Genomic DNA, 18,905 nt, shown 5'->3' with positions numbered 1-18,905 from the left:
TGTTTGCATGAACAATCTAGGGCATGACATTACCCCTCCTTCAATTTTAAAGGTCCTCCTTTAAATAATTAAGTTATTAAAAATTTGTACTTTAACTCTCTTACAGTTACAATATAAGTAGAACTGTAATATATAAAAAATAAATAAACACTTTGTACAGTGTAATTTAGAGCATTTTTTAAGGTACAACACTTTGTACAGTGTTATGTTTCACTGCTTAAAGCACAAGAACTATCATATACAACAAAATGCTGTAAAAACAATCACAACAAATTTCAATCCTATGTACAATAATACATTTTTTGAGATCAGAAAGTCAATATAAATAATGTGATGACTAGACTTCCAATTTGTACAAGTAAACACAATGTAAATAATTTAACTGAATTGTTCAGCAATATTTTGACAAACAACAAAAAATTACTCTCAAGAAAATCTTGAATACCATATTTCAACTTGAATACCAAAGTTAATTAGTCAACAGGTAATCACTTTCAAACATTAATACTTAAATAATTATTAAACCTTCTAAACAAAATGACTAGATAATTTAAAGCACTAAATGATACAATCCTGAATATGTAAAGCTTTAAAAGATGTTAACCAATGTTTATTGTAAGTGAAATGACAATGTTTCAATGTTTCAGACAACTAATACATACGACGATGCACGAATCTTCTGTCGCGGTGGTTTTCCTTATCATGTCTGTCCCTTGAGTCGTGATTTCTGGGGCGCAAAGGAGAACGGTCACGGTGCTGGTTGTATCGGACGGTAGATGTTTCAGTTGCAGAATGGTCAAGACGGTGATGGGTGTTGCTGTGGCTGTAATCCGGATGATGATATGTGGGTGGGGGACACTCAGCAGCTGGTTGTGTGGGTTGGTTTTGACTCCTCAGGATGTCAGTGAGGTCTGCCATGCTCTTTGTGAAGTCACAATTGAAGCGATACTGCTTGTTGATTTCTGTATGTATATTTTTCAAGTTGTTATTGATGTCTGCCAACACAGCCATTAGTTCATTGTGTCTTTTAACAGAAGAGTTGGATGAGACTGATGATGAAGATGATGAAGAGGCAGATGAAGAGCTGGAGTCAGATGTTGTTTCAGGGGCAAGAGTACGACATTCTTCGATGGTTGGCAGAGTGGTCAAAGGATCTTCTTGGTTGAATATGGCTTGAGGTGCTTCTGTTTGTGCGGTGTGAGATGGTGGGAGGCTGGTCAGGGTTAGTTGGTTTGGTGCTGGCGTTGGGGAGTTTGTTGATGTTCCGATGACATTGATCAGTTGTTGCAGGGGGCCTATGCATTCAGAGAGGTTGACGTAGGTGATAGGTTGAGGTTGAAATGTCTGAAGAGGAGTAAGTCTGGACGGTTGTGCTGGAGAAGATTGCTGTAGGAAAGGAGACAGTGGCAAGTTGCTGATTGGACAGCGCAGACTGTATGGCTTGGTACAAGATGTATGGCTTCTTGGAGATGGAGAGCCAATGGCGTTTGCTTTCTTCAGCAGAAAGGACAGCAACATCCCGGTCAGTAATGAGATATGGAGATGGATTACTGACAAGGAACTCTGGACTGTCAGGGATGTTTTTCTCCTGGAGCACAAGTGCATGACGACGGAAACTGTGAACATGCTTTTCCAGTTCTTCGCGTTTGAAACATCTGAAGAGGCACTGACGACAGTAGTATGGAGCTTGATCCAGACTCATGTGCTCCTTCAGGAAATGGTTGTACACGCGGTATTTGGCCTCAATGTACACTTTGTCCATCCGATGATAGCATTTCAGGCACTGATAGGCGCGACGACGTTGACTACTGAGAATTGAGACATGATGGCAAGATGATTGGATTGTCGACTGAAAATGAAAAACAAGCATGTTGTTACTTTTCTTCTGAAACATATTTTTAGCCACATCACATCACTAACAAATAACTGTTCTCCACTTATGTCTTTGGATTATGTATGCGTTCACATTGTATATTTCCTTTCGCCGAAATTAAAATATAAAAAAATAAATAAATAATTGATTTCGTTCAAATTCTGATGAATTTAACACCCAATTACACATTATCATTTCACTGACGAAAATTCAAATGCAAAATATCAACAACGCTCAAATTCACTGCTGTGCTTTCTGTTACACTGTTAACTTGATAACGATTATTTTGTCAGACTCAAAACCCGCTCTTATTCTTAATCATTGCATTTTATCAATCGGTTCCCGGCTCATTGCCCATCACACATGATGATTCATTCCCGACCATACTTAAGGTCAATCTTTCCCTATTCAATACCGTGAATACCCGTACTTAAGACTTTAAACAACTCTCTGAAATTTTAACTTCACAACTTAATCATACCACAAGTTAACTTTTCATCTCTTCTATAACAGTATCACATTAGCACTATTCCATCACAAATACTGTTTTCTTTTGTTGACATTACTTATCACAACAATTACAAGAGCTGATTTTTCCATAACTATGTATCCATTGTGATTTTTGAGGTGCAGATACTTTTACAGTTTTTAAAATACACATTTTTAAGACACAAATAAATAAACAATATAATCTTTTTCTCTGCATCATCTAATGCAATGAAGTTCATACAATCTTGGTTTACACTCATGTACATCACTTAAACAAATTTTATAACTGCACACAAAATATATTAAATATGAAACATCATGGTTTAAAATTTTAACTTCCGTTGTTCTTTCAGAATCCATTTTGGCACTTGATCTCCTTCGTATGGCTTGAGTTTATTATGATGAACATTTTTTTCATTTCCTTGCTTGTCTAGTTGTAACTTTAAATTCATTTCTGAAATTTTCTTGCTCACCAGAAAAGGACCATCGTATGTTCGTTCTAACTTCGGTGCTATTCCAGGCTTTCTTGCTTCATTGAGATATCAAACAACATCACCAGTGTTGTAAATGTTTATTGACACTCTTGCATCATAAATTGCTTTGTTGCGCTTGGCAGCAGTCCCAAGGTGATCCCTTGCTACCTGATGTGCCTTTTGAAATCTTGACCGCAGCCAGTCGACATAATCTCCATACGATGTAAAAGTGTTGTTGTCGCATGTTGTTGTGCTACCGAACACCAACTCTGATGGTAAACGGACTTCTCTGCCAATGGTAAGAAGGTTTGGGGTCAATGTGGTCGACTCACTAGGTGTGGCTCTATAAGCTCCTGCGAGGCATCCTATATTCTTATCCCATTGGTCTTGTTCTCCACAAAGGTATGCCTTTATCATACGCACCAAGGTCTTGTTAAAACGCTCTGTTTGGCCGTTGCACTGTGGGTTTCGTGGACTGGTCCTTATCTTTCTTATCTCCAGCATTCTACACAACTCCTTGAAGACCTTGCTCTCGTAGTTTCGACCTTGATCGCTAAGGATGTTTGGCGGACAACCCCACCTTGAAATGTATTCATTGAGAATTCAAGATGCGCACGTCTCTGCGCTCTGATCAGGTACAGCTATTACTTCAATATATTTACTGAAAAGATCAGTTAGCACCAAAATATATATGTTTCCACGTTCTGTGAGCGGCAGTGGACCAAGATAGTCTGTTGCAAGCACATCAAATGGTGCACCTGTTGTAATTGAACACATAGGCGCTCGAGGTGTCTTCATTGGCTTTTTGTTCGCAGCACATGTTTCACACCTCTTAACATGCAAAAGGACATCAGTCTTCATTGCATACCAAAAATACCGTTGCCGAATTTTCTCTAAGGTCTTCTTAACACCCAAATGACCTGAAATTACAGAGTTATGATGTTCAAAAAGAACATCAGTTTTCATAACAAATGGAACAATAACTTGCAAGTGCTCATCAGTTTGGTTCTGTCTTATGAATTTCTTAAATAATAATCCATCTCGAACAAATAAAACATCCCAGAGAACCCAATAGTGTCTCGAAGCTGGGCTGAGTGCTAAGACGTCATTACAGCTGGGCCTTTTTTTTTTCGCCTCCAAAATACAGCTTATATCTGGGTCAAAAGATTGTAACTTTTGAAGGTCTTCTAATGATTTATTGCATGCCCATGGTACAAAGTTTGGAAGCTGAGTTTGAAGTCCTGAACTTTCAGGCTTGTCTTCCATTTGTTTTGTTTACCTTATTGGTTCGGTTTCGCACGTTTGCCCTTTGCAGGTTGCATTTACACCCGTTAAACAATCATTAAAAAAGTCTTCATGAACCATGTCTTGTGCTTTTTTGTGCACTTCTTATACGGACCACACTTGAGAGTTTCATTCATGTCTTCTAAATTGCAGTCGCAGTCTCTTGGGTTTCTACACCTTGATAAGGCATCGCAGTGACCTTGCTTGTGTCCTGGTCTGTATTCAACTGAAAAGTCATAATGTGACAAGATTTCAATCCATCTTGCAATTTTTCCTCTTGGTTCCTTAAGCTTGAGAAGCCATTTTAATGCTTGATGGTCACTTCTCACAACAAATCTTCGGCCAAACAAGTATTGTCGAATATATTCTACAAAGTAACGGATTGCAATAAGTTCCTTTACAGTTACGCAATAGTTTTTTTCATTCTTGTTAAGTGCTCTGCTTGCATATGCGATAACACGTTCACGGCCATCTTGCTTTTGGTGAAGTACAGATCCAATGCCAACGTCACTGGCGTCAACGTCCAAGCAGAATTCTCCAACCTGAAGTGGATATCCCATTATATTTGGACTGATCAGAATCTTCTTGAGATATGCAAAAGACCTTTGGCAGTCATCATGCCACTTAAATGTCACATCTTTCTTCGTGAGCTCTACCATTGGTCTAACAAGTTTGGCAAAATCTTTAACAAATCTACGGTAATATGATCCCATAGCAACAAACTGTCTGACCTCTTTGACATTTGTGGGTACCGGCCACTGAACTATCTTTGCAACATTGGTTGGGTTAGGCTTTATTCCTTGTTTCGATACCACATGCCCAAGAAACAAGACTTCTTCCTGTAAGATTTCACACTTTTCGGGCTTCAACTTCAATCACGCAGCTTCTATTCTCTCTAAAACTTCATACACTCTGCTCATATGCTGGCTAAAATCGATGCCAAAGACAATCACATCATCAATATAAATAAGAGATGTTTCCCATTGTAACCGTGAAGAGCAAGCTCCATTGTCCTCTGAAAGGTTGAACAAGCATTGTTGAGTCCAAACGACATTCTCAACATTTCATAATGTCCATATTTACAGACAAATGCACTTTTTGGTATATCTTCTTCTTTGAGTGGGATCTTGAAATAACCGCTAGTAAGGTCAAATGTGCTAAAATATTTAGCACCAGCTACAGCATCTAGGCAATCTTGCACTCGCGGCAGGGGAAATCCATCTGGTTTGACAAGGGCATTTACTCTTCTATAATCTATGCATGGTCGGACCTGTCCATTTGTCTTCATAACCAACAAAATAGGGCTTGCCCATGGTGACGTACTTTTTCTTATTACTCCCTTGTCCAGTAATTCTTCTATTGCCTTTTTTTCTGCTCCCTCATACGCCATTGGCACTCTTCTTGGCGCTTGTTTCACTGGTTGTGCATCACCTGTATTGATAGGGTGCTCTGTTAAGTTTGTCAAACGAATGTCAAGATCATTTTTTGAAAAACTATTTTGAAATCTAATGAGCAGCTTTGCTATGACTTGTTTTTCTTCTTCATTGCAATTTTTAACAGACATATGGTACAATTTTTGTAAGTGTTCTGGAATTTCTTTATTTTCTAAGGATATTTCTTCTTGCACCTTATTGATAATTTGCTCTGATTTGTGACTGAAAGTAACTCGGCGTACTGAGAAATTATTGTCCTCTTCCTCTGTGTTTTTGACCTTTAAGTGTACTTTTTATACTGTCAATTTGTTCGGCTTGGCCTAATACTGAGTCTTGATTAATATCCACACTATATGGGAATGGATTTAAAAGACGTATTTAGCTTGTCGGGTTTCTATTTATATCAACTAATACTGAGGCCATCTTTAATGGATATGTTTCACAAAAAGTGTTGTGTAGGTTCTACAATAAAATCTGTTTTTTGAGACACATCATCTGATTCTTTACGCTCAATTAACACATGAATGACCGCTTCGCTGAGAGGTGGAATAATGAAATGGTCAGCTGCTGTTACTTTTCGAACATCGTTTTTCATTCCAATTTGAATACATGGTATATTTTTGCCTTTCAAAACTATGACTCCCTTTGACAAAAGAATACCTGCGGGACCTCTATCATCATTTTGCAGAATGTCTATTCCTAACAAAACATCATCCTTAATTTCAACAACAATCAATTCTTTGTACATTGAGACTGGTCCTAATTCAATATTAAAAAATGCTTTTCCACATTCTTTTAAAGGAATTCCACTTGCACCTGTCAAACAAGCTGATTTGTTAAGCTGAGGTCTTATTTTAGGGTCCAATTTATTGTAAACTCTGTCTGAAATGATTGTTCTTGTTGCTCCGGTATCAGTTGTTAAAATAACTGGCACATTTTCAATATTTCCTTTGATATAGACTCCACTACTAAATGCTCTTTTGCGCCGCACGATTTCTTCGCCTACACTTGCTGAGTCATCATGGCCATTTAAGTTTGCAAGGACCTCCCCTCGGCCAATCGGCTTGGTCCTTTCAAGTTTAAAGGCTGATTTTGATAGAAGTCTTTTCTTGCAACTTGCTCATTCTGATACCTGGCATTTTTCAATGGACAATCCCTAGCAAAATGATTTTCTTGGTTACAAGAATAACATTTAATTGTCTTGAGTTTTTGCTTAAAACCATGTTCAGTTGTTTGTTGTTTTTGTTGGGCTTGGGTTAACTGGTTTAGTTTGTCTAGAACTTGTTGCAATACATCAGTTTCTTTGCTTTTTGCAGCCTCTCCTAAAATATCAGTCTTCATGCCACATTTGGTATTTTCTGAATTAAATTGCTTTCGCTGGCTCTTGTTTGGGACTCTATAGACATGTTGGCTAGTGTCGTCATTATCTGTTTCAATCACTTCATAATCTATTTCATTTTCTGATCCCGAAGTTCTACGCACAAATTTTCTCTTTCTGTCATCGTGAAATTGATGCCTATTTCTGGTTTGTATGTAATTGACAACATGGTGCACTGCCTCATCAATGTCCTCGGGTTCCTTAATAAACTTAATTTCTGACCGCACTTTTTCATCTCGTAGACCGTCCAGGAATCTTCTCACTAAATCTTCTTGCCGTGTTCTGTAGTCTCTCCGTGTTTGGGTTTTGTCATACAGGCGTTTAAGTTCTGCAGCATACTCCTCAGCTGTTTCACCTACTTTCTGATCTCGTTTGCTAAATTTTACAGCAAAAGTTCTTGGAGTTTCAACACCCTAAATCTGTTGTTAATTTCACTAACAAGTTCTCTATAGTTGGTTAAAACTTCATGATTCAGTTGAGTGAACACAAATTCACCAGCACTGCCTTGCAATTTTGGTAATAAATTGTCAAGTTTTTCTTCTTCATTCCAATGAAGTCTTTCAGCAATAATTTCAAACCGGTTAATCCATACTTTCCACTCATCTTTGCCAGTACAAAAAGGGATTTTCATGCTTGAACTGCATTTATGAGAGTTTACACTACTTGTTTGCCTGTCATAAGACCTGTTCTCCCTTGAATACTGGTAACCAATGTCCCAGCTTTGTTCACCCTGACCTCTGTCATTATAGATGTGGTTATTGTTTGCTTCCTGTTCCTGGGGGGAAATTTCAACGTGTTTGTGGCTTCTATCACATAAATTTGCGAGAAGTGTTGTAACATTCTGTAAAGCATTTGACATCTGATTTTGCATTGACACCATATTTGTGACTGCATCTTTCATCCAATCGGTTGTATTGCCATTTGACATTTCTATGTTAGAAACACTTTGGTTTAATCTAGGGGTACTGGACTTAGATGATATTGGTGCTGTTTTATTTTCTTGATATGGTTCTTCAGAATGCTGGTAAGCTGCTGTTCTGAAGAATACTTCATTCTCTTGTTCTGATTCGGAGTCTGACATTTTGCTTTCGAAGACTGGATTCAATCGCTGAATCTATGTAGAAATCAAAGATTCCACTTCGCTGCCACCATAAATTATGTCACGAGCCGAGCGGTAGCTGTGATTTTACTTCAATTCCTTTAACTTTTCCAAACTTGAAGCTTTTGTTCAAGTTTAACATGGAACTAAAATGGACTCTGATAAACAGTAAACTAAAAATAACATTTTGCCTATTCAGTAGTTTTAAAATTGTCAAAAAATACAAACTCAAGATTTACAACCTTCCTAAATTTTATTCATTCATAACGAATAAATAAATTACAACTTTCAATATATATATTTCTTAACAGACAGATTAATTCTCAGACATTTACATTACAATACAGCAATATACATGTGTCATGTCAAGTATTTGCACTCTCTATTTTATAATGTCCTAAAAAGATGACAAATGCAGTTTAAATTATTTATAAAATTCAGTCTTAATTTTTAATAGCTAAGTCTTATTGAAAACTATATTTTAAATGCTTATATAAGAAAAATAAAATAGATCTCACACCTAGGAAAACAAAGTTCAGAGTCCTTGAATGAGAATTTTCAGTGCCTTTTATACTCTCCAAAAGCGCACACATAACGTTGTGCAATAATAACGTAAAAGCGCACATATGAATTGTGCACAAAAAGCGCACAAACAACGCGCAGCACAGCGCGCAAGAGCGCACAATAGAATTTGAGCGTTCTTGACACGGTAAATGTCACTCATATTAAAACGTTATTTCTGACAATATTACAATGAAACAGAAGTCAAATTTATATCAATTAAATAAATAAATCATTTATAAAGACAACTATTACCTTTTTAAACAATTTTTAAGAAGGAATATGAGTATTAATCAAATTATTTCGTATGACTAACCTGTCAAAATACTGTAGTCAGTGTAAACTACCCAGAAGGCACTTATGTCAGCATCAGGAAATCAACTTCCTGTTTATGCAAAAATGGCTGCCACATTAACAGACGCTAATTCAGTGAGACTTTTAAAAAGGATATTACAAATAATAAAGAAGCGCAAAAGGTAGGCATCGGCTGTTATCAGCTCTAACTTTCACACAGCATCCAATAAAAGCATTAAATAACAGTGACATAGTCATTTAGATGCAAAACATAAACGGTGAAAATGAACAATGTACATGTATATAAACACATGTTTGCATGAACAATCTAGGGCATGACAATAATTATACTTAAGCATAGATATTAAAAGATCAGATTTTGTATCTTTTTAAATATAATTATACTCAAGCATAGATATTAAAAGATCAGATTGTGTATCTTTAATAATCAGAAAATAAAAAGATTATTATTAGTAGTAGTAGTATGTGTAAATGGATGTGAAGTCTCATACAAATCGTTGTAGAGATTGTAAACATCTATTATCTCTCAATTATATTAGTATTGTTAAACCAATTATTTCAGAAATCAAAGAAATGTATATGTATATATTTGAGCAATATACAGGCAAGTTCTTCGAAATACACATAGTTTAAATCCAATTACATACCAGAACATCAGTGCGTATTTTATCAAATTAATCTTGATTATTTACTCATATTTCAATCAGCTCAGATTGGTCAAGCAGAAAACAGTCGATGGGCGCAAAAACATAATTCTACGATGTCTAGTAAAACAATACCCTTTAATAAAATACTTAATGGGCTCAGTGTCAACTTCAAAATAAATACTGAAGATACTGTGTCAAAACTGATGTGTGTACCAAAATTTCAGTTCGAAACAGTGATTAATCCAAAATAGGCAACTCTATAATACTTTTTAATGAACAATTAATAAAGAATAAAAAAGGGACCGAAAATGACGTTGAAATAATAACTTATTTGAAACAGCAGAGCTCATATGGTTTTAACCAAATAGATCAGATTACAACATATCGTATGAACAGAAGCTTTATACTCACGCTTTTTATAGAATGTGCTTATTCGATCAGTATTTTAGAATGCTTGGTATTTTTTCTTTGGGATCATTCACAATTTTGCATCTTATTTCTTTTATTTGAATGCATATAGAGCACTTATTCTCCAAGAGGTCTTTTTATTCCCTCGGCATCTATGGATACCTGTAGTCATATTTCGATTGACCTGTCCGGTTTTCTGTCTTTCCTGCCACCAGTCCTATGATGTTAATCAAATATGATACGTTTAGTTAAACATCAATAATTTTTCCTACAACGGTTTGATTCTTGCATAGATTATGTCTTTGAAAACGATCAATATATCCATATTACCTTACGCCATTTTGACCTTGACATAGATCATCGTTTTGACATGACTAATTCAGTAGTTCCAAATTCATGGTTAATCCAAACTGACGCGTTTCGTCTAACATCAGTACAACATGCTGCAAAGCTTTGATACTTATTTGGATGTAATATTTAAACAAGTCAAACACATCCACATCTCATGACCTTTTACTTTGACATTTGCTTACTTTACGAGTTATTCATAAGTTCCATATTCTTGGTGAATCCAAAATGGTGCATTTCGTGTGACATCAATAATCTTTTCTCTAAGCTTGGATACTTTAATGGATGAAATTTTTGAAAACTGAAAACACACCCACAGCACATGCCTTCATTATAACCTTGACATTGACCTAATTTTGGACTTAGACTTATTCAGAAGGTTCAAATTTTGGATAAAACTTAAAGCTTTGATAATTGTACGGATGTAACATATGAATACTCTCATTAAAACTACATTACCTAACGTCATTTTGACCTTGAAATTGTTTTTTTGGACTTCATCTTCTTCAAAAAGCCCATGAATTAACGATGACAAGGATTCCACTGAAAACTGAATGCAGGAGGCTGTTTCAAATTTTGTGTCTAAATTATTTTATTTTATTGGTATTCAGCTATTGTTTTCCCAATGTTCTATTTCCAAATTTGCATCTTCATAATTGTATTTGTTTTTCTTTTTTCAGACACTAAAAATGAGGACAATGTACGAGTGACTCTGAAGAGGGAAGAGTAAACTGCGAGGATGTTAAAGGACGTTCTCTTAAGTTGAACACATTATGTTTTTTATCAAACAATTACAACAGAACTTTCGCCCGCATTGCAACTGTTGTGAGCATCTTTTTGCGTGTGTAGTAAAGTTTAGTTTTATGATGTCATTATTATGTAACACCAACTGTAATATGTCATTTATCATAACACAGATTTTTCATAATTAACAGTTAGTCATCAGCACTTATGATAAGCATATTAACTTAAACAAAGACAACATGTACATAAGTTTGCAGTATTTATCTCCCTTGTTTAACCTGCTCACTCAGATTCCCTAATCTATTTTGGATCAGCTCTGGAATTTGTTAGACCCCTTGGTTTCAAAACACTTTAAGGTATAATACTTCAAAAAGCATATTTTTCTAATATAATGACAATTTTAGCTAAGTTGTAATTTCTTTTGTAAATCTGTACTAATTGTTTTGTCACATTTGTTATCAGGTTTTTTTTTGGTTTTTAGTATTTTATTCTCGAAAAGCATCAAGTTTTACACAAGTACCGAAATACAGAGATCATATATATTTTGAGATAATTTGTAGCTAATAACGTAAGGAGCAAAACAAGGAACTGAAAGAAGAGCTTTAAAAAAAACATAATTGAAAAAAGAGAAAAAAACATAGAAAAAAATGCGCACAAAAATCTTAGCCCAAAAATCTATTTTTTATTGTAAATTTGCTAAAAGGGGTTGAAATTGTTCTCTGAATATATTCAATTTATATTTGGTTATAGCAATCATTTCTTCAATTCTAAGTCTATGCTGGAGTTAATCTTAAAAGTTATGGATTGTGGGTATCGTTGCCTGGTTCTTTTTCTTCAAAATGAAATATTTCGTCAGTAATGTAATACAATTAACAGCTACGGATGTTGGTAAATTACCATCTTAATCATAAGAAAAACTTTTTTTTGTATGTGTAGACAATTCCACTGCGTGTATTAATTGTTGTTTCAATGTACAATTTCAGATCATGCCAGAATGTTTGTATTGTTGTGCACTCCCAAAACATTTGAATGTTTGAGTCAATCATCATGCAACAAAAATCACATAAATTGGAGGGTTTAAGTCCGCATTTCAGTAAAAAGCTATTATTATGAATAATTCTCATTAAATATTTATATTGAAATTCTCTCAATGTAGTATAGTTTGTAAGCAATAGAGGTTTAACAAAGATACTCTTAAAATCAAGTCCTTTTACGAAATGTGTTTCCCATTTGATAATGGATTTAACAGTATCTGGAATTTTTAATAGGACTAACTTGGAGTAAATAAATGTGCATATTTTTGTTTTTTTGTTGATCAGTTAAATAAGGCGATCGGGTTGTTAATAACTGATAGCTTCTGTTTTCAGCTTCTCTTTCCAATGTAGTGGAATACTTTGAATGAATGTATAATATTTCAGAAATTCGGTATTTTCTAAATCATATAGTTGTTTAATTTGATATCAAGTGTAAAAATCTCGAACTCTATAGTCTTAAAAATGCTCCACAAGGTCGATACCTCTGTCATGTCATTTTTTGTAAAACAGAAGACCAGTGTGTTTGTTTTTGATATGTGAATTATTCCAAATTATTTCTTTTCCTATGTTCTCTTTATTTACTTGGATATTTAGTTTAGCCCAAGAAATTAAAATTTCTTTTAGAAATGAGGATTTAATGGTTAATGATTAAATTTTAATTATTTGGCTTTTACTATTTCTCAAAATGAAAAAGTTGCCATTGTTTTCTAAAAAATAAATACAGGGCCGTCAGTTTTGATTCCGGCTGATATATTAAACGTTTGATCCAGCTTGCCTTTAATCCAGCTATAAAACTTTCGATGTCAATCATTTTAAGCCCACCGTATTTGTAGTCTTGTATTCTTTGTGTTTGCTAAATTTTATCAGGTTTCTCGTTCCAAAGAAATTTGAACGTTTTTGTTTTAAGTTCGTTGACTATACTTTCATTTGGGGAGGACTGTAAGTAGATATATTATTTTTGGTATAGCAAACATTTTAAGAACAGTAATTTTTCCGATTGAGGAAAGTTTCCACTTCTTCCATTTTATAAACAGTTGTTAAATTCCTGAAATTTATTTAAAATAGTGTATTCCGTAGTTGCATTTGTTGTATTTTACAGTTTTATCCCCAGCACTGTTGCGTGTTCGCAATTCCATTCGAATTTTTCTTTCGGGCAATATTTTACATTTTTATTAGTTAATGAACCTAGTGTCATAACTGAACACTTGTTATTATTTAGTTTTAATCTTGATATGTTAGAAAAATTGTTTATAGTACTGATGAGATTTTCAAAGGACTGTTGGTTGCCATCAAGTGGGAAACATGCATCACATTTAAACAGTGTTTGTTTTATTTCAATATTGCCTATGTTGACTCCTTTAATATTTTGATTATTTTGTATTTGGTTAGCTAAAAATTCTATGCAGATTATAAATAGGTATGGTGAGAGGGGACATCCCTGTCTTACGCCCTTTTTGATGTTAAAAAATTCTGAGAAATAACCATTATTAGTAATACATGAATTTGCATTGCTATAAAATAATTTAACCCAATTTATAGTAGACTGACTGAACCTCGTTGTTTCTAGACATTTGACCATTGAAGTGTGATCCAGGCTATCAAAGGCTTTTTGGAAGTCTGAAAAAATGGTCCAGGTTCGTTATTGTCATTTACTTTGTCGATTATTTCATTTAAAATTCGTATCTTTTTCCCAATATATCTCCCTTTGATAAATCCTGTTTGGTCATAATTGATTATTTTTTCAAGGAATATTTTTATTCTATTTGCAATCGATTTTGTTGCAATTTTGTAATCCACATTTAATAAAGAAACGGGCCGCCAGTTATTTATGGATAAAATATATTTTTTCTTTTTCGGCAACAGTGAAATTATTCCTTGGTTTTGAAGTGGGGTTAAATGTCCGTGTTGAAATGAAAAATTTAAGGAGTTAATTAAATACTGCTTGATATCATTCCAAAATTGTTTGTAAATTCAATGGTCAAACCGTCCGATCCTGGGCTCTTATTATTTTTTATTTCCTTCAAAGCATTGAAACATTCGTAATCTGTTAATTGTTCAGGATGTTTTGTTCTATCTTCATCTGACAGTTTTACATTTTCAAAAAAAGGACTTTTGTCATCATAATTATGTCAGATATCAGGTTCATAAAGGCTTGAGTAATATTCTTTTATTTCTTTAAGTATCTGTACATGGTCATTTTCTAATGTATCATTTATCCTTAGTTGTTTTATCACCTTTTGTTAAGATCTTTTGGATTTATAATTAGCAAAGAACTTTGTATTTTTTTTAGCCCCTTCAATCCATTCAGCTTTAGATCTTATTAGAAAACCTTTTATTTTTTCTTCGCTTAGTGCATTGTATGCATCTTTTTCTTTTTTTGTAATTTTGCATAAGTATTGCATCGTTTGGGTTTCTTTCCAGTTATTCTTCCATATTTCTTATGTTATTTTCTAGTTCTTTATCAGTTTTGATATTTTGTTTCTTTTTGTTTTCCGAAAATTTAATGCTTTCATCTCTGAACTTGCCTTTAATAAGTTTCCATAATATATTAGGATTTGCATCACTGTTGAAATGGACAACTTCTGTAATTGCATTTTTTATCTTGAATTTGTAATCTGTGTCAAGCTTAAAGTAACCTGGACCTCTTTCATTCAAATCAAAATGTATGTCTAGGATAACAATGGAATGGTCTGACTTAAAGCCAGTTTTTATTCAACATTGCCGAGCGTTACTTATTAGGCAAGATGATATTAGAAAGTAGTCTAGTTGGGAAAAAATGGGGGGTTAGTATTTGAATGCCAAGTAAAAGCTGATTTGAAAGGATTAAAATTCCTGTAAATGTGAGATAAATCGTAATTATCTTTTATATAATTCACTTTATTTGAGCGTTTATTGTTCGTAGTTGTCTTCCCATTTAACTTGTCTAACTTAAAATCTTGTACTACTTTAAAATCTCCTCCTATTATCAAAATGAATTCATCTAGACTGGAAAATTGTATTCTCTTATGTATTAAAAAAATCAAGGTAGTCGTTATTTGGAGCATATATATTAATTAAAGCAATATGAGAAATATATATTTTTACTTTTAGAACCTGTAGCCTTCCTACTATAATTTCTTTATAATCGAGGATATGTATTTGTTGGTTGGGTTTTAATAGAATTCCGATGCCTAAGCTGTTTGTACTTTGTCCACTGCAAAAAAACATCCCCTCCCCATGCTTGAGCCCAGTCAGTATTTAATTGTTTGTTATCATATTGAAGTTCTTGTTATATTGCTATATCAATTGATTTTGTTTTTAACCATGTAAAAACTTGTTTGCGTTTAATTTTGGCATCCAGTCCTTTGACATTAAATCTACAAATATTAAAGCTTGTCATGTTGTAATATTATTATGAATGTCCACCATGAGTCTATTAGTAGTATACCCATTTAAAATGTTACCATTTACCTCCAGCGTAAACACTATAACATACATTTTAAGTCTTGGCATAAGGCGCGTATTAAATAAATAAAAAAAATGTGAAAATGATTTATACAAAATAGTTGCTTTTTATCAAGGATTCGTCGAAAAAAATACAAGTAATATGACATTATAATATTAACAACATTATACAATCTAGGCCTGTTTACATTGTGCATTGTTATCAGTTTGTTGCAACTTAATCAATAATGGGAACTGTTAATGATAAGCCATCTTTAAGAAAACCCCTTCAATGTTCCCCAGAACTAAGATCTTGATTATTGATTATTGGTGTGTTTTGATAAATGAATGCACATAGAGCTAGCATATTTTATTGTCCCCTACCGGTGAAACCGGAGCGGACTTATGGTTTGCGCTTTGACTGTCAGTCAGTCTGTCTGTCACACTTTTCTAGATTCTGCGATAACTTTAAAAGTTCTTCATATTTTTTCATGTAATTTGAAACATGGATAGATGGCAATATGGAGATTATGCACGTCATTTCATTTTGCTCATACGTCAAGAATTCTGGTTGCTATGGCAACAAATATATATATAAAATAAAAGTAAAAACAAATACTGACAATTGTGGAGTTTCACCGGTAGGGGACCATATTGCTTGGAAATCTTTTGTTAGAAGTATTTTGGTTATGTTCAATTTAAATAATATTGTTGATATGAGTGTTTTTATTATGTTTTAGTCTATGAGTAGAGATTATATTTTTAACCAATCAAAATGTATGTAAATTGACTGTTCTGAGGGAAAATAGACTGTTCCGCCAGTGCTCTCAGAACTGTATAAAATCAGCTGTTTTGGCTGAATAAATGACTTCTTGATGCTTTCTTGAAAAGGTAACAACTCTTAGTAAAAGGTGGGAAATTTTATAAGTAAATAATTAATTAAACTCTAAATTATTGTAAGACCAGCATCAAGACTTTTTGGCATTATTTTCCAAATTATTCCCATTATTTAGCTAATTTTTATTTGGCATTTTCTAAATTAGAAAGACTATTTTATTTAAATAAATTTAGTAAATTCTTCTTATTTTTACATTTGATTCACTGGAGTTTTCCACTCTCCATAAATTGTGTTCTTTAAATATAGTTAGACTTATTTTCGAAACTAAATTTTTGAAGAAACTTCCAGACTAACAGTAACTAATATTTCAATCAGTTTTTGACAGATTGTGAACTTCTTTTTACATTTATTAAGGTATTTGCTGTATTTTGTTCATTTTTAACGATACTTGGATACTTTAGACTTGGCATGTACCTGTTCTTAATTCTCTGCCATTCTTCTTCATTTTCTTAGTTCTTATAATAAAAGTAAGTTATTTTCGTTAAAGCTGCTTTGGTTTTCACTTATAGATTAATTCTTTGAGTATATTCAGGCGTATCGGACTGAATGCCTTTAGTTAATTGAATTACAACCAGTCAGTGGTGTCATCCTGACCGGAAATAAGCCTTTTTTAATTTGACTCGATAATATAGTTCCGTATTACATAAGTGCTCACAAAGTTACATAACTCGTAACCGTCCCGTGACCGGTTCACTTGCGTAAGCGGACGAGACCGCACTACCACACGTGTGTCTGTGACCCTTTATATATATATATATACTCATATCGGCTTTTGGTGTTAACATAATATGCACATTTAATATTTTCATGTCAAAACTAATAGTGTCATTTTTCGTGTTGACATTTCTTTTGTCGTCATGTTGTGATAAAAAAGGATCATTCCCATAATTTCCATCTTCAATTATTCTCCTCATAATTTTAACTGCATTTGCTTGATCATTTAATTGTTAATTATAGATTGTCATTAAAATCGTCTTTAACATTACTAGCATTGTTCTGAATGTCATTTTCTTCTAAAATAACTGTAATTCCACTACCTATTCCACATTACTCAAGCTATTGAATTCAAACCTTAAATTTACCATTGATATGGAGTGTAGATTTGCAATACAAAATTCACGTTTAGTAAAAGACAGGTGTCTTAGGCATTTCTTCCTTTGAAAATAAGCTTTTCAAGTTAGCGGAGCGAACTATTATCACATGTCTCAACGTTTTGAATTGAAACTTGAAATCTATCATCTCAATAAAGTTTTAGTGTGCAGGACACAATTTTCACTATAATGCAAATATTTCTGAGTTATGTGCTCTTGATAAGATTTACATGTATATTATGTTTAAAGTCTTTGGAGCGAATAATTTATCACCACCATGAAGTGTTAACGTCTAAGACATAATTTTCACGCGCTATGATCCACTCATGCATGTGTTGTGTGTCTTGTACTTAGTAATTTTTGTGACACGAGCATACAATGTAAGTTCTTCCGCAGTTCTAAAGCAATTGAATTGAAACTTGAAATATCTCATAAACATAAAGTGTAAATGTGCAAGACACACTTTTCACGTGCAGTTATCCATATATTTATGAGTTATGTGCCTTGAAAAAAACCAGGGGCATGGCTGCTATTCTCGATCTATCGTGAATTAAAAACGTTCATCTAGAGAAACTAACAAAACACACCTATTTCTCGCTATTAGCATTCTTTTTTATTTTTCAGAAATATTTTACTCTTTATTTAGAATATGAGTGACATGTTAATAGCATAGTTATTTGAAATTATTAATAATTTTAGACTGTAGAAATTTTATATTAAAGAATAAAGGACGAGGTTTTAATAACCTTAAATAGACCAATTTTATGTGAGATTATAATGTGTTCATGCATATCCATGCCATTATTCTATTAAAACCAACCTATTCAGCGTGTATACAGCCGAAAACTTTGCCGTATCCTACTTGTATTCGGACTTCGTGACCGAGTCGCCATTTTTGTATAGACCGGAAGCGACGTAGTCGAATACCACTTGCTTGAGTACATAACAAAAGAATCGATATCGGCTGTTGTCATTGTAAAGTTCGACATATATATCGAAGGTTTTCTTAGTACGCAAACATGACGGCGTATCTTGATTGTTTTAAGTATTGAATTATGATTTAATCAGACAATTATAAATGACACATATTGAGCAGATACAATTAGTACCAGAAACTGATCGATGTACGAATGCAAGTCCAAACTAACAGTTCCAATTTAACACTTCAACAACGTAGTCAAACCAAATAATGTTGATTTGAATTGAATAAAGCTTACGTAAATGTCGTGTCATTCAAAACAGAATGGTCTAGAATATTTGTTTCATTTCTTTTGCTATTAACCGGACATGGCCATTTTGTTGAAACCCGATATTGTCCCTGCACACGATTTTGTATTTATGGTAAATTGATCTCGCTGCTGTCGCCATTCACTTCTAAGTGAAAATTATCTCATTTCTGTTCTTTTA

General features: G+C 33.7%; 1 protein-coding gene across 3 annotated transcripts in view; it reads left to right on the top strand.

The window, feature by feature from the left end:
* LOC127879358 (upstream-binding protein 1-like) overlaps positions 1-16,893 on the top strand; it is an 84,216-nt gene extending 67,323 nt beyond the window's left edge. For all 3 annotated transcript variants that reach the window (XM_052426133.1, XM_052426134.1, XM_052426132.1), the window contains one exon: positions 10,989-16,893. In XM_052426133.1, coding sequence (XP_052282093.1) covers positions 10,989-11,038 — 50 coding nt within the window. In that variant the 3' untranslated portion in view covers positions 11,039-16,893. The remainder of the gene's footprint in view (positions 1-10,988) is intronic.
* Positions 16,894-18,905: the final 2,012 nt, after the last annotated feature.

This window comes from Dreissena polymorpha, chromosome 4 (assembly GCF_020536995.1).
Source record: "Dreissena polymorpha isolate Duluth1 chromosome 4, UMN_Dpol_1.0, whole genome shotgun sequence".
Classification (NCBI taxonomy): Eukaryota; Metazoa; Mollusca; class Bivalvia; order Myida; family Dreissenidae; genus Dreissena; species Dreissena polymorpha.
The sequence above is the reverse complement of the archived record's forward strand: the minus strand, read 5'-3'. Positions and strand labels throughout refer to the sequence as shown.